The sequence below is a fragment of the Parasteatoda tepidariorum genome, chromosome 2 (assembly GCF_043381705.1).
Source record: "Parasteatoda tepidariorum isolate YZ-2023 chromosome 2, CAS_Ptep_4.0, whole genome shotgun sequence".
Taxonomy (NCBI): Eukaryota; Metazoa; Arthropoda; class Arachnida; order Araneae; family Theridiidae; genus Parasteatoda; species Parasteatoda tepidariorum.
In genome coordinates this window covers 17,778,276-17,796,167 of record NC_092205.1, presented here as the reverse complement: position 1 = coordinate 17,796,167, position 17,892 = coordinate 17,778,276, and the positions used below count along the sequence as shown (strand labels likewise).

At 32.3% G+C, this 17,892-nt stretch overlaps 1 protein-coding gene across 1 annotated transcript in view; it reads right to left on the bottom strand.

Moving 5' to 3' along the window:
• LOC107437414 (pre-piRNA 3'-exonuclease trimmer) overlaps positions 1-17,892 on the bottom strand; it is a 55,770-nt gene continuing 37,878 nt past the window's right edge. Inside the window, exons 21-23 of the mRNA XM_043043152.2 lie at positions 11,049-11,140; positions 2,666-2,764; positions 1-164 (exon numbers count right to left, since the gene is read on the bottom strand). Coding sequence (XP_042899086.1) covers positions 89-164; positions 2,666-2,764; positions 11,049-11,140 — 267 coding nt within the window. The 3' untranslated portion in view covers positions 1-88. The remainder of the gene's footprint in view (positions 165-2,665; positions 2,765-11,048; positions 11,141-17,892) is intronic.

Genomic DNA, 17,892 nt, shown 5'->3' with positions numbered 1-17,892 from the left:
TTTTTTAAAAAGAATAAATATTTTTATTTCATTCATTCATTCAAAAGTAAAAAATGCATTGTAGAAATTTCTCATAGCATATGCATCTTTAAGAACAACGAGATGCAGTATAAAATTTCGCACAATAAAAAGCAGCTATTGTACAAACTCCTAAAGATGTTAACCTGAAAAAAGAAATAATAACATTAGCGCAAAAATGCTTCAACCTTAGTTTTTAAAGTTTCGTTAAAAAGTTAACTCCATTTGATTCATTCTTCGCACATTTCCTAATAAGTCTAACCACATATTAGCAGAGTGAAATAAGCCTAAAATGTATCACACATATTAGAAAATGCTGAAGACATTATCAATTAGCCAGACACATTGCAAAATGCTGGCAGTATTTATTAAGAGCTAGATTTTTTCCGAGAAATTACGACATATCGCTCTTTAGGTGAAACGATGACGTAACTGATAATTACTCTAATTATCAGTTACGTCATTGTTTCACCATATGAGCGATATATAGATACTTCTGATTTGCATTCGAAGCTTCACGTTTATTGCACATTATTATTACTTACATACTTTTTGCTTTGTTATTTTACTAGATGAAATCTATTTAAGTTCGATCAAACACAGTATAATACAGGAAAACCTGTCAAGTTGACCACTATCATCAAGAAATAAATTCATCCCACATTATAAAAGGGAACAAAACTTATTTTAACATGGCCACGATTTTATCTTCTGTGATGGTCATTGAAATTAGTTCAGTGTGTCTAGAAGTGTTATTAAATGCTATTCAATCCCTTTCATAAGTTAATTTTTTTTTTCAGGAAATTTTTTATGCAATCATATTATCTATTAAAATTTCACAGAATTGTGAAAAACATAAAAAGTTAACATAAACCTCTCGTTGTAATGAATAGCTTTGTAAGCATAACTAAATATATTTTAAAATGTTGAAATGATTATAATGTTAAGTTTTTCAATAGCATTGGAATATAGGAAATAGCAGATATCTCACCATATTGGCGCGAAGAATAATTCATCTATTTTAACAGTTATATATTAAAGGTCATGAAAAAACACACTACACTAAAAAAAACAATACCTAAACACTACCACTAACAAAAATGAGAAATTTGTGAAGGAAAAAAAAGGTTTTGACTTCATCATGTGTTAAAAGTTTTCAAGTTCCCGAAACTAACTCTCAGTGCATAAGTTAAGTAGTAGTGCTTGAATGAATCTTTTATCACTTTCTGATGATAGTTTTCTTGGGGTGAATGGGGAACCCCAAGAAATTAGAAGTAAGGTTTACGTTACAAATAGCATAGTTTGGAGGTGAGGACCTATCTTTTTGACATTGACAGGAATAATGCTCTTCACAATTAACACATCTTGTTAAACCATTGCATTTATATTGAACGTATGCTTAACATTTAAAACATCTAATTTCTAAATCTCTCAAGAGGAATTGGGTATTCATTGTAAAAAAAAAGCAAATCCAAAATTGGTTGTTGTACAATCGATCCCATCCGGTAATAGCACAAGAAAAAGCAGGAGAACCTGTTTTCTTTCAAACTGAATGATGCTCATGGTCTTAAACCCAGCTTCAATTAAATTATTAGAAATTTCTTCTAGATCAGTTTCAGCACAGGTTAGAACCTTAAAATGGTTCTTGGAAGTCGCAGATCCTTAAACATGCTTAGTTTCCAAGTTCTTCACTATATCAATTACAGGGGTCAGAATTTCTTTCACATCGGAATTCGGAATACTTGTGATGATAGGTAGGCAGTAGTTTTCAAACATATGTAGAATAATCTTAAAAAATATATTTCATAATAAATACTTGGTATCTATCATTAACAATATATATAGATAGATACAGATACCCAAGTCAAAATTTTTGATGGTTTGCCATTGATGGACCAACATAATCTTGATGGTAACCATCAATAATTCCATCATGAAGCATTATATTTTTGACGGTAACCAACATAAATAACCATCACCCCAATGTAGGAGTTTGGATCGATTTATGATGGTCCAACATAAGAATAGCAACTTGTTTTGATGTTTGTTCATGTTAAATCATCAGAAATTTCCACCACAGTTTCAGAGAAATCAAATGTTGGAATGATCATGCACAACCATCATCACAATGTAGGAATTCGGACTGATTTATGATGGGCCAACATAGAAAAGAAACCAAATTATTTTGATGGTATTTTCCAGCAAATCAACAAGAATTCCCCAAAAACCAATCATGGAAATGTATAATTGGAGCCATCATGGATTGTTGGTCCATGAGAATCAAACTTCAAATGATGGTTAATCATCATAGTATTAAAATAGCATTTTCCATCATGGAATGAAGGGAGTTTGCTTTTACATTAAAAACCATGAAAGCATAATGGAAAATATTGGATGATGGTGACCATCAAATGATGTCGGGTCATCATGAATCGCACTGAAACCATCAAATGTTTTGATGGGATCATGAAGAATTTTGACTTGAGTATATATATTTGTGTGTGTGCGTGTGTGTGTATTTATTTATTTAACTAACCAGTTTAAAATATTAAATTTTAGGTCACAAAAATTACAGTTTTAATTAAAAACAATTAACTTAATTAAGAACTTAATTTCAATGGAAAAATAAGAGGAAATTGGAACTGACCAAATAGCAGTGTTTACTACTGGAGAATGCCTCAGTACATTGTATTTCGAGACATCAAATTCCGGATCCTTAGAAAAATCCTTTAAAATCTCTCTAAAACTGGAAATAAAAGAAATCATGAGTGAATTAACCATAAAATAATAAATGCACAGCTAAAAACAAACAAATTATTCGAAAATGAATTGATTTCATCAAAAAAATCGATATAAATCAGACAGAAAGAATAATAATAAGGAACAATTTTGAATTTTCTATGCTCAGTATGTAGGACAAAATTAGCGGTTGCTAACGGCTGCAGGGTGATAACAAATGGCGATTAAGAAACTAAGTCTCAGTCGCCACCTAACCACTGCTTTTTTCGTCTAAAATGCACTCATATTATTATTCAATAAATATGGAATCATTTTGAATATTTTACAATATTCTGCAAAATTACTTTATTTCGCGCTTCCTTCTTAACTCTTTGACAAGGAATTTTTATTAAACATATTTTTTATACTCTTCTCATTATTTTGTATTAATTTAAGATCAAAATAAGTAAAAAATATTATGTTTAGCATTATAATAAATAATTTATAGTTACACGATAGTTTATAGTTACACGCTGCACGATTTTGTGACCAACGGCATACTTGAGGCAAAGTGGTTAGCATCGCCTCAGATAAACCCCATACCCATCAATCTGGAGCTGGGTGGGCTTCGATTCGCCACTGGGAATCGAACCTCAGTCCTTCAAAATGACAGTTCAGTGAGCAGCGGTGGCTCATAGGATGGAGCGCTGACCTCCCAAGGTGACCCAGGTTCAATCCCAGCATTGGCTGGGATTCAGCACCCAGCTCACACCGACCATAGTGCTGACATAAAAATCCTCAATGGTAGACGCAGTATGGGTTAGAATATCCTTGCTGTCCGGCTAATAGTGGGAGGTTTTTGTGGTTTACCTCTTCATGTAATGCAAATAAGGTATAGTTCCATCAAAAGTCCTCCGCAAAGGTCAGTTTGTCCCAACGCTTGATCCAGGAATTCCCTTGCCTTCTGGATTGGGTTAAAAAATTTCAGGGCTACGGAATTGAACATTGAAAGTCGTAAACTCAGAATTGGGTCGAGTGTTCAGTACCGGTTATAAAATGAATTAAAATGACAGTTCAGTGTCTTAATTACTGAGCCATTGCGGCAATAAATAATTTTTAGATGTGATTATTATTTATGGTATAGTTATTTTCTATGTAGTTCTAAACCTCAGCAAAATACAGATAAATTAAAATGAGCATTAAAGGTACCCACACTTTCGACTGCATTCCTGATTTTAATTATTGCGATCATATTTTGCATATTGCGGTGACTCTCCCACATATTTTAAGTATCTCGAATCCGAGCTCATTGAACAAAGGTGTGTATGTTTTTGTTTCCCAGAGTTTTTATATCTAATTTCGTAACTTGCGACGTAGTTGGCACAAGAAAATCGCGTTTCCAATATTAATTCCTTGTACTATCAAGCAGTGCTTGATTCATCATAAGGACTAAGGCTAAAGCTCCTATTTGTCTGGGGACCCCAGAAATGCTTAAATATTTTTTGTATGTGTGTTTTTTATAAGAATTGTCTTTTAGTATTGTCAGTCAAAGATTGAAATAAATAAAAGCACCAATTTAGTAATATATCCTAATTTACTTATGTTTTAAAAAGTTTAAAGGACTTTTCTAATGAATAACATGAAAATTTAAAAACCAATGAGGCCCCAGCAATTCTGCGCCTAGGCAACACCTCCTAGAAAAACGAAGGCCTCAGCACGGATCAATTTAGCAGTCCGACGTGACGAACATAAACTGTGCAGTCAATGAAAAAGAAGAAAGATGTTACAACGTTTGGGCTACTAAGTTGCGCAGTGGTGGAAAATAAGAAAGATGTCATTACGTCTGAACTACTAAAGGATCAAATTTCTTGCTTATGGTAACCCGTGCTAAGGCCTTCTCTTTTCTAGGAGGTATTGGCCTAGGGCCCCCGAATTTTTAAATCAAGCCATGCCATCAAGGTTGGACATTTGTACGAGACAATCCGATCACTAGATTGAAAAGTTATTAAAGAGTTCCAAATTTTATTTTGCTCTCTGTGCGTCATATCAGAATAATAAAATCTTGCCAAACTTGAACAGTAAAAAAAAACTATGATGGGTCTTCACTTTTTTTTTCTTCCCCAAACAGTCGTACTTACGTGTGATACAATAAGAAGTCGATGTCAAATCGATGACAAAAGAGACTAACTCGCTAAAAAAAGTGATAAAAGTCAATAATAAAAGAAGGATTCACTTGGTGATGTGATGGTGATCACGACTGCGAAACAGGTAATAAAAGACGACAAGGCAAAAAATAGCTCGCCAAATAGAAATGCTTTCCTTGCCAAGAGAATCGACTCTTACATGTACGGTGGTGAATTGAAGCTACGTATAGGTTCCCAATGGCTGAAACAGTTCCAGAAGACAAATTAAAAAAAGGTACTGGATCTCCCAGAGCTTTCCACCATCTTTTTTTCCCCCTTATTCCATTTTCCGTTGTTAGGCAAAACGATTTCTTCTAAGAACTTCCTCTCAACAACACAGCAATTTCGTGTTATTTTATGGACCAGTCTTTGGCACGCCTTCCCTAAGTCAGCATTTTGTTATTGCCGCCGAATCAGGGTTAGTGTGTAAAGTTTTGCTCGAATTTTTCAAGGTCTTTTCTCCAGAGCCCTAGATAAACAAAGGGTCCATTCGACTTTGAAATCGAGGAAAAAGAAAGGGGAAAATAAATTGCTTTTGGCAACTAAAGAACTTTTAGTTTCAGGTAAAAAAAAAGGAGACAATGAGAGATAGAATCATGGAATTATGTCAAACATATTGTAACTATAGGCAAACTTACAAATCCTGTTACGCAGAACTTCTTGGGTGCCCTCAACGAATCGATAACAAAGACGTTAATGAGATATGAATTTAAAAAGATAATAATGATTTTGTGAAACCTATTACAATATTACCATCGATAACTAAAATTATCTGGGCGGAGATGCTGGAATCATTAATGTAGAAATCAACCACAAAATTACTTAGATACTTTTCATTTCAATTCTTATTTTTTATCACAGGAGCATAAGAATCAATTGACTGGGAGTTGCAATCTTTTAAAATTTAATAAGCAATCTTTAAAAAAAACAGGCATCATCAAGAGGAAAGAATTAGCATACAACTCGCATAGAGAGATAAACTTAAGGGTTTAAAATGGAAGTTAACAAAGTATAAGTGCTAAATTGAGTAATGGGTAAAATAAATGAATGTGTGATCAACAGCATCATAATCTGTACAGTGCTAGCCGCATATTAAAATTACGTTCGCTTTGAGAACAATTGATTTTATAAAGTAGCTGATCTTATAAACAGGAATATCTACACTTAAGGAACTTATTTATTTAAACTGCACCAATACTAAGCAGTTTTAATACCGATGAGTAAGCAGTTTTATTATTGATAAAGTACAAAGGCCTGAACCGGAGAAAATTACTCAAAATTGGTAAATTTTGTTTTTTTTTTGAGTTGGTCGCGAGAAATAGCATCATGCCAAGCGATGCCGACTACAGTTAATCTCTATCCTGATGGGATGAACTATTAAAAAAGTATTTTGCTTAATTTAATATCTGTGTAGTAAAAAACAAAATTAATGGGGAAACGGTACTAATTTTTTTAAGAGAGGCATATAATGTCGCCAAACAATTGTTGGCGCTAATTGTGCTCAATTAAGTTTAACAATCACTATCAATTAAAACGAAAAAAATAATAAAATAAAAACTATAAAATAAACTATAACTCAGTACCAAAATGCAAAATTAATGAAATAAAAATATACTGATTCGTTCTAGGAGAAATGTAAAAAACAGCCATACCACTTTTGACGTCTAAATTGGTTCATTAAATTCGGTAATAGGCACTTTTGGTATTATGGTAATAGGGTTATTTGGTAATTTTTAATAAGTGCCGAAGATACAAATATAGGTACAATTATAGTATACTTGGTAGCTATTAAAAACGTATCAATACTTTGCAGTTTTAATATAGATACTGTGGAAAGAAGTATTTACGGAGCTTCGTAAGGGATAAGTACCAGTTAGAATCCATAAATTGGCCTCGAGCGACAGCATCATCCCAAATGATTCTTTATTTTAATGGAATGAACTACTAAAAACGAGCTTTGCTTAATTTTGCCTACAGCGTCTGATAGCACTTGCTATTCTGGACCATCAGTTGTACCAGCCGTAAGAAAAAGGTTAATAACGTAACATCACCGGGAAGGGTGAAAAATAATAATAATAAATAAAATTATTTTAGCTTTATTAATATTGTCTCTATATACTTTTCAGTTTTGTGCATGGTTTTTTAGTGTTGTTCAATATTGATTTATTGATTTTTTCTTCTGCGCGAAGAACAAGGATTTATATAATAGTAGGTGCTGAACAATATGAAAGAAGGGGACTAAAGCTATCCGAATCACATCACGAAAAGAATGTAACCAACAAGTAATAACTTGTAAATTTTGACAAAGTAACGAAAATTTCGATTTGTAACGCATGGTTTTGCAGGAAAGAAATTCTGGTTTTGTAAAACAGTAAAATAAAAATAAAGCAGGAATAATAAAAAAAAATAGTGCGTGGAGTCCCTCCGCGCGGAAGAAGTTAAACTTCGTAACCTGCGACGTTAATTGTAGAAGAATCAGCAGTCGTAGAAGGATCACTAGTTNAGTGTTGCATTTCCCTCACCAATGAAATTCCGGTTTTGTAAAACAGTAAAATAAAAATAAAGCAGGAATTTTTTAAAACAGTAGAATAAATATAAAGCAGGAATAAAAAAAGAACTAAAAAGATAAATCCGAAAGTTCGACAATTGTAGTGTTGCATATCACTCACCAAAGAAATTCAGGTTTTGTAAAACAGTAGAATAAAAGTAAAGTAGGAATAAAAAAAGAACCAAAAAGATAAATCCGAAAGCTCCACAATTGTAGTGTTGCATTTCCCTCACCAAAGAAATTCTGGTTTTGTAAAACAGTAAAATAAAAAATAAAGCAGGAATAAAAAAAGAACCAAAAAGATAAATCCGAAAGTTCGACAATTGTAGTGTTGCATTTCCCTCACCAAAGAAATTATGGTTTTGTAAAACAGTAGAATAAAAATAAAGCAGGAATAAAAAAAGAACCAAAAAGATAAATCCGAAAGTTTGACAATTGTAGTGTTGCATTTCCCTCACCAAAGAAGTTATGGTTTTGTAAAACAGTAGAATAAAAATAAAGCAGGAATAAAAAAAGAACCAAAAAGAAAAATCCGAAAGTTCCACAATTGTAGTGTTGCATTTCCCTCACCAAAGAAATTTCGGTTTTGTAAAACAGTAAAATAAAAATAAAGCAGGAATAAAAAAAGAGCCAAAAAGATAAATCCAAAAGTTCGACAATTTTAGTGCTGCATTTCATTCACCAAAGAAATTATGGTTTTGTAAAACAGTAGAATAAAAATAAAGCAAAATCCGATAAAATCGACAACTGTAGAGTTGAATTTAACAGAACAAAAAATTATGGTTCAGAAAAACAGTGAAATAAAAATAAAACAGTAATAATAATAAAAAAAAAGAACCAAAGGAAAGTTCCGAAAAGTTCGACAGTTGGATACTTGCAACTGGAGAAGAAAACGATCACTGATACCAAAAACGTGACCTATGAACACAGTACCAGCTGATTGTTATTAAACAATACAGAGTCGAGCTAAGATTCTCCACATAAATTAGAATGTTAATTAACGTGAAGTTAATTAAATACAACGCTGTATCGCACATTAAATTTGTTAAAATATAATTCTTTCTCATCTACATCTATTACTGAACTTAGATTTAGTATTTGTTTATCCATTTTATTGTAATCGTGATATATTTTTGTTAACTGTAAAATTAAAATAAAGCAGTAATAGAAAAAGAACCAAAAGAATAAATCCGAAAATTACAATAAATTTAGAGTTGCATTTCCCTCAGCGAAGATACTATGGTTTTATAAAACAGTAAAATAAAAATGAATCACTAGCAGAACAAGAACCTTAAGAACATGTTTGACAAGTTCGATATTCGTTGTGCTGCTTTTCCCACAAAAGAAAAAACAATTGGTTTCGTAAAAGAGTAAAATAAAAACATAGCAGTAACAAAAAAAGAACTAAAAGAATAAATCCGAAAAGTAAGATAATTTTAGTCGACAAGTTCGATATTTGTAGTGATGCTTTTCTAACAAAACAAAAAAACTAGTTTTGTAAAACGGTAAAATAAAAATAAAGCAGCAATAAAAAAAAAGCGCCAAAAGAATGTTTTCGAGAAGTGATAAAAATATTAACATTCATTTACCTATTTTACCAAAAAAAGTTTTGCACAACTCAAAAGATGCCAGTTGGCGAGGGTGGCAAAAGATTTGACAATTCTCATCAAAACCATTACGAAACATAATGTAGAGATGTCATTGGAAGTTAAAAGAATACCTCAAAATTTAATGACTCTAACTGGGGAGAAATGTCTGGAGAAAACAGTCATGGCGGGGATATGGCGTAGTACCTAAAAATAAGGGGAACGAATTCCAAAAACATTTATCTCTTTTCCATTGTACTGCAAAGTGCGAATGTCATATATTTAGACCACCGAATGGAGCATGTGTGTTCTCTGATTGCCGCCAAGGGGTTGTTGCTGGCATAAGAAATATTCACCGCTCAAATGATTTCAGGCATTTAGCACGTCGCTTGTCAGGCGCCATATCTGGGAAAGAAAAAATTCCACTTTCACTCAAAAACGAATATCATTAATTTAAATTTTAGAACAACTGACTACATGAAATTGGAACAATCAAGACCATTTCTTGAAGCTCTTCCTCTGAGGAAAGAAAAAACCCAACNAAAAAAAAAAAAAAAAAAAAAAAAAAAAAAAAAAAAAAAAAAAAAAAAAAAAAAAAAAAAAAAAAAAAAAAAAAAAAAACGCTAAAAATATTATTTTGTTTATAAAATAGAATATAATTACTATAATACACTGGTGTAAGAAATTAAGAGAATTTGCAGACTTGGTCGATTATCTCTAGAACTACTGAGCCTATTTTTATGAAATTTAACAGACAATACAAAACAAATAACCATTCGACAATTGTAATACATGCGTAACACTCGTTGGAGTCGGAAGGTATGAAACAGCGGTTGCAGAATAAACCAAAGGGTTAATAGGGGGTATGGTCCCCTCTTACAGATATACAGGCCTTGCAGCGTGATTCCATACTTGAAATAAGGCAGTTTATCATTTCCTGTGGCAATTGGTCTCACTCGTTCAGCAACACTGTTTTCATGCCCTGGATGGTTCTTGGAGAGGGGTAGCTAGTTTCAATCGCCCTCCCCAGAGCGTCCCAGACATGCTCTATAGGGTTGAGGTCTGGAGATTTGGCTGGCCAATCCATCGTGCGAATATCGTCACTTCTAGAAATTCGCCGACCAGAAGAGCTCTATGTGGCCTCGCGTTTTCGTCCATTAAAATGAACTCGAGGCCAACTGCGTCCCTGAAAAAGCAAACATAGGGCTCCAAGACCTTCTTCTCCTTATACCTCACACCAGCCACAGAGCTTCTTTCAAAGATATGGAGAGGTGTACGGCCATCCAACATGATGCTTGCCCAGACCATCAAACCTGCTCTGTCATAATGTTCTATTTCGCGGTTATTGGAGGGTAGGTTCTCTCGATATGAAAAAAGTTCTTGATATTTTATAAGATTAATTTTTCGCACTGAAAAGTGGCCTAAATTAAAGCACATATTTAAATAGAAATAAATCGCAGAATTTTGGTTTTCCTTGTGCTAGTTTTATTCATAAGTGTCCTAAATCGTTTGACATTTGCTTCAACTTAATGAGTAAAGCTTCTCAAATTTACCAATGAGAAATTGAAACTGCTGAAAAAAAAAATAGATTAGAAGTTGAAAGTGACCAGTGTTTTGCCTTCAACGCCGCTCTGTGTATTGATGAATTCGTGTAGACAATCACAGGCATTCTTTTAAACAAAAGAGTGCCTAATAACACTCTAGTTTGCTATACTAATACTTTTTTTCAGTCAGTTGAAGAATTATTTCTAACACTAAAAGGATTAATTTGTTGGGGGGGAAAACTGTGAAAGTATTGGTAGATTTAAATGCTTTTGTGCTTTATATTTCTAAACTAGTTACGAAATAAAGTTCCAGCAATAGTGAAAAATAGGGCATGTAACAAGATAGGTTGGAAGTTTATTTTTTATTTATTTTACTAATTACAAATACAGTCATGTTAATAAATAAGCACGCGTTTATATTTCGCTGAAAAATTTATATTTTTTTACTTACCTCCGCAAATTTCCAATGGCTAGAATTGCTTCTTTTTTATTTTGGTTCAGCTTGAATTCTATCAGTCCATACTTATCAAACAGTCTGGATAGCTATAAAATATTTTGAAAAATAAATTATAACAGAAAAAGAAGCGGAATGGAAAACAGCGGTCGCTTAAAAACTTTGAAATTTTTAAATGATAGATTAAAATAGTATACGAGCCAGTTTTCTTTTCTTTTTTTATTTCAAGAAACAGGCAAATTAGGCAAGGTTCGGGAGCTTGACATTTTTGATTTTGTCGAAATTTTCATTATATGTTCATGTAAAATTGTTCGACGTTTTTTTCTTGATTACAAAAAGAATTTTTTTGAAAGAAAGGGGTGGTGAAAACTGACAATCCACTGGTGGAATTTCAAGAAAAACAAGTCTATTTACTACTTTACGTGAAATGAGAGAACCACAGCACTGACCATCATTTTATGTTCTACTATTTCTACACTTACTATTCAGAGATAAATACTTTTAGTTTGCATGTGCATCGAAGGTCAAAGGTCATACAAAAATCTTCGAAATAAGGCTATTTTCTTAAATTTTGACAGTCAAAATCTACTTATGCCTACAGTAAATCACAAAAGTGTATATTTCTGTGAATGTGTATTAATGAGTAGTAACCAAAAAAAAACAAAAAAACATTTGTGTGGAGTACATTTAACGTGAGCTTAAATTTTTTTTTTAAATTAGCAAGAAAGTGAGAATTTTCACAACTTTTAAGGTCATTAACTGCCTTCGCTAATCAACTGGAAAATAAATCTTAAGTATAACAGAAATAAAATCAACTGATTACTGATTAAAATTTCAAATAATATGACCCTAAACTTTGAAACCCGCATCTGAGTAATTGAATTCGAAAATTCTCAGGAAAAAGCAGTAAATTGTTTTAAAAATTGCGATAAAGTCTCCAAATTTACAATAGATTACATTGAATAATTTTAAATACATTATATTGATGAATTGAAATACATAATCAAACCTTTTACGTATGTTTATATCACCCTTAAATTTAAATTTCCTCAAGCTGTTTTAGAACATTCAAATTTCCTTTTTTAGTTTGTTTTTTAAATTAATAAAATATTATGTGACATCGTAATGCAAAGTAAATATGCTTGAATAAATTTGTATCAAACGAAAACGATAATTAAAAACAACATTCCAAAGTTATTTCTAAATCTAAAGAGTAATAAATGAAAATGGCGCGAAAGAGACAAGAGCGCCATCTATTCGATGGATGAAGAAACAAAATATCTCGAATAATAATAATTATCGTTTGTAGCAAGCAAAATCACTCGAAAAATTTTATTCATCTGTTTTGCACAATTCAATTGTAGGATAAAAATAGCACAAACTTTTCAAGAACAAAATTTTTCATAATAACGGAGATTTTTAAATGTCTTTCAGAACAGAACGACTAGTCAGTTTTTAAAAATTTAAATCTTCCTTAAAATGCTCAAATTTTACTTAAAATGTTTTATGGCGAAAGATTCAATTAGAAATTTTTTTTATCTGATAAAACACGAAACAATGATAATATTAAAACATTTAAATTATTATTATTATTTTAGTTATTCAACGATATTTTCAATAAAAATATTGAAGAAATATTTGATATGTATGCAGGCGAAGAAAAAAGTTAGGTCCTTTTCTATAAAAGGATTGAATAAGATTCTTTTAACCCTTAGCAGTCTTATTAAGTTTATACATGGGTGTCATGCTGGTCGGAATTAATTTTCGTTGAACGAACATAATATGCAAGATTATGATGCAAAAATAAAATTTCTTAATTCCTTTTTAAACTTTAGATATATGTAAAAATAATATTTTATAGTTCTCCATCGTGTGGTATCTTTCAATCTATTCTCCAGTATGAAGCCTTGATTTTCGAGAAAATGTGTCACAAAAATAATTAGTTTGGCGTTTTTCGCCTTTAATTTTCACAGTGCCGCAATATATGTAGTTTGCCATTAAGCTGTGGCTAACATCTTTGCTGAGGTGGCTGAGAGCAGACATACGACAATAACAACAAAAAATAATAGAAAAATCAGATAAAAAAATGAGAAAGAAGCAAAGGTAATTTTATTTTTACGGCTGTAAAAATTAATCTTTACCTATCACAAAAGAAAAATCGCATCGGGAAAAATATAATTGAATCACTGAGTTCGGAAACTTCGGTAATCTTCAATAAGACTCATTTTACAGGAAAGACAACAACAAAAAAAGTGAATAATTAAATATCAGTTTGATAAATAGAGTTTATTTTTTAATATCAAAATATGTCTGGTTACAAAATATTCTTTCGCGATTGCGCGATAACATCACTTAATTTTTTAATTTAAAAAATAATAAGAACTTGGTGATGATCAGCATTCGGAAAAAAAAAACTTAAAACGAACACTATAAATTATTTTTAACAAGCGTAATAATTAATAATTTGTCATTTAGAAATGAAATAAAGATTGAATTTAAATCTTAGACTACTGATTAAAAGATATAAGTGTAGGATCAGATATCTTTTCAATTGTGCTGGGCCATTTACAAATGTCTTCATAAATAGACAAAAACTCATTTTGTTTATATAGTAAAAACTTTTTTGATGTCTGAAATTTGTGGTTCATATTAACTTTTCCGAAATATGCTTCTTAACTGGTTATGGTGCCACTTTTAGGGTACTTTTCTCCTACAGAGTAAATAATTTTTTACTCTGCATTTTCATAAACCACCAAAGTAAATACTTTAACTTCAACAGGTGCAGTGTTTACATAAGTAAAGTGCTACAGTGTGATACCTGAAACTGTTGTTTCCCCTTTCTTGCTTTTCCATAGTAGCATTTTGATAACATTTTTTTCTCATTATCTCAAGTCATATTATTTGCAGTTACCTCCTTTACAAATTCACAATTACTTTTCACCCTTTTGTTTTGCCATTATCGAAAAATAATCAAAACATAGCTAAAGCCGTGATGGCTCAGGGGATAGAACGTTCGCCTTCCAATGAGGTGAACCGGGTTCGAATCCCTGCGATGGCTGGTCGATACGAATTCCGCACCCGGCTTGCACCGACTACAGTGCTGACGTAAAATATCCTCACTGGTAGATGGATCATGGGTTACAGTCCCCTTGTCGTCAGACGAACCGTGGGAGTATCGTGGTTTTCCGCTCCATGTAACGCAAACGCGGGTTAGCTCCTTCAAAAAGTCCTCCACGAAGGCAAATTTCTCCCAATACTTTATACAGGAGTTCCCTTGTCTTCTGGATTGGGTTGAAAATTACAAATCAACGGAGTTGAACATTAGCAGTCGTAAACCCAAAAATTGGGTCGGCTGTTCAACAATGGTTATAAAATAAAATTTAAAAAAAATTTAGCTAGATTATTGGTATGGGGAAAAGGGAAAAAAAAATTTAATCGAAATGTTATAATAAATTAAGATAATTACGACAATAAAGATAATTAGTTGCAAAGTTGAAAATAAAGAAAAGAAAAAAAAATCTTCTTAATTCTTAAAAAGATACTTTAATGTTAAAAATAATATTTTCCGGAAAAAAAATTATCCATACAACGTTAAAAGGTTAATGCTTATCAGAAAGGCTTTTAAAAATCAAAAAGTCTTTAAATGCATCTCTGTCATAAAAACGCCAATAAAAAGGTTATACACAAGAGCAAAACAGAAAAATATAAATCAATCTTGATTTTAAAAAAGAAAAATTTAAAACTAAAACTAAACAGTTTTTCCAATTACCATATTTTGAAGAAAAAGTGAAGATTAAAGTCTAATAGAAGCACTCTTAATTACCACTTCATAATAAAAACGTCTATTTGAAAAAGGAAAAGCTACGTAGAAGCCAAAACAAATATCGTTCTTAATTTTTAAATGAAAGATAAAAATTTTAACTTAACTTTTTCACATTGCCGTATATTTAGATAAAAAGTGACCATTAAAGAAAAACGACATTATAAAAACGCTGAAAAAAAGTTCAATTAATAACATAAAAAATCAAACGAGAATGAAAGAAAATAAAAAGGTATCCAATGAGATGGAAGGGATCTGGGGGTTAAGGAGCAGTGGGCGGAGCTTTCTGGTTTTTAAATATTTTAATTTAATATTTGTCAGAACGTTGGTTTTGGACTTTCAACACGTTTTTCAAGTTATCTTTACACCCTAAAATAGAAAAGTGTGTAGAGATTTTTGGTTATAGGTTTATAATGAAAGTCCTGTGCTTTACGGTTTTTTGTTTTACATGTTATATAAATGAAACAATTATCTTTCATAGAACATAGAAAAGGCATTTTTAAACGCATTTATAAAAAAACAGAAACAAAAATTGTTCTTTCTTTTCTGTTTAGATGGTTTCTGTTTGTTTATGGTGGGAAAGTTATTCTATTAGCAGCGATCTTGAAACAATGGAAGCTTGAATGGAGAATGGAATAGTAATTACGTATTGAGCTCCAGCAGAAAATTGAGCACTCGAACTATTAACAATAAGAATTCATTTTTGCAAAAGTATATTAAGACACCACCTTAGAACAAATAACAAAATATCTGAACGTACAGCCGTTCAATGCTTACGTTTGGAACTTTTCAACAGAGCTCTTCTTCTAATCATAAAGCAAAGACGATCCAACGGTGGTTGGAAAAAAAAAATGCCGGACTTTATTTATATTTTTCCAATGAAAAGGCCAGAACAAATTTAAAAAGAAATAATAAAAAAAACAATAATAAAAATATTATAACGTTAGTTGGAAAGTCGACCCAAATTTGAGTTTATGGCTTCCAATGTTCAACTCCGAAGTCTTGTAAATTTGAATCCAATCCAGAAGATAAGGGAACTCCTGGATCAAGTGCTAGGAGAAATTTTGCCTTCGTGGACTTTTTAATGGAACTAACCGCATTTGCGTTAAGTGGAAAGGAAACCCAAGAAAATGTCACACGGTTACCACAGAAGATATTTTACGTCAGCACTGTGGTCAGCGCGAGCCGGATGCGGAATTTGTATCGACCAGCCATCGCTGGGTTTTGAACCTGGTTCACCTCATGGGTGGGCGAACGCTCTATCTCCTGAGCCACCACGGGTCAATAATAAAAATAGAAGCAAAATACCTTTAAAAAAAGTTACCGAAGTTATTGCCTTAGAAGTTCTATAAGCACGCCAGTAAAATGATGTCTCAAACTCGCCATAAAGTGATGCCCATCAACGGCGGCAATGTCTAATCATTGGATCAGAAAAATTACTAAGGGAGTGATGGAGATGCTCTGCTAGCCAGTCATGTCCAGTCAGGAGACGGAAATGGACAACAGCTTGCCTCTGGGGACTGATGGGAATGGCTAAAAAAATCCCCAACCCTCTAAAGCTTCAATTTTATTCCATCACGAATTTTCACATCACGGATTTACAACATCGGTCCATTATTCGCTTTATATCTAGCTTTATAGAGTGTAGCTACGGTGGCGAAGAAGTTTTGAAATCTCTGTTAATACGAATTCCAGCAATACAAATTTAAATTCACTTTACTTTAAAATATCATTAGTACTGAAGGCTACGTTGTGGCAAAAATGGAATACCAATATGAGAAGACACAAATATCTTTAAGGAAATCAGCGATGAAACCCCCTCCCCATAAAGTAGGGTGTAATTCGGGAGGTGTTTGTTCAGAAAGCTGGTGGAAAATCAAAATGGGGTGTAATTTTAAATAAGAAAAATCAATTATTAAATTTATAAGTAAAATAAAAACTTTTTAAAAAAAGGTTACGAATCCGATTACAAAGATATCTTTTATTTAACTCCTTCGCTCCCAGAAATAAAACTCACTTTTGTCGATTCAGCAAGATGTATTTCATTAATTGAGCTGTATTTCATTAATTTTGAGACGTCATTTCGTCACAAAATCAAGTAATTTGTCATGAAACGCGAACTCTCCAATACGATATTGCTTCATAAACTCGAAACCTCATCGTAGAGCATTGTGGGAGATTGTTAACTAAAATGACGAAACTAGGATGAAGACTAGATGATCAAAAATAGGCCGACAGGCCTGTATGATAGTCAAGGAGTTGGCCTCGTACCAGAAAGATACAAAGTTGGAATCCCGCTTCGGGCATGGATTTTGTCCAAAACAGGCTTCTTGTTCCATCTGTCCTTTTTTTGTTGTTGGGGTGATATTGATCCACTAATATGGTGCCCACGATAAAGTGATTATTAAAAAAGTTAGTAAATTAGGGACTACGTGGTTATATTTACGCTTTTTTTTGGGGGGGGGGATAGAATTACGAAATATTTCGTTATTTCTAATGAATTTCGTTTCCTTGAAGAAATGATGATAGTTATTTCGTCACTGTGGCGAAATTTTTGCTCGGAGCATATACCAGGAAACAGTTTCGTCAAAAACGAAGAAATTTTCGCGATATTGGACTATACATTTTTTTACAATGTTCAGAATTTATATATAAAATCATGAGGATAAGACTCAATAACGGAAAAGTAAGGAATTTGCTTTTAAAAATGGCAACAAAAAAGAAAGAATGGAGTTCGCCAAAACAACTACGTTGTCCAAATATATATTTTTGGTAACGCACCACAATATAATATAAAAAGGCTAGAAGAGCGCAAAAATGTTATCAAAAAGGACACCAGAATGGACACATTGCCAAATCACGTCTAGAAGTCAAACACAATCTTTTCTCGTTGATGCTTTTAAACCAAATCAAATGGAACAATGCATTAATCAACGAACATCAGACAATGCATAGAGGTGAGTCAGCAAGTGTTCTTTTCTGGAGTGACACGAGGAAAAATCGTTAGAAGTGACAATAACA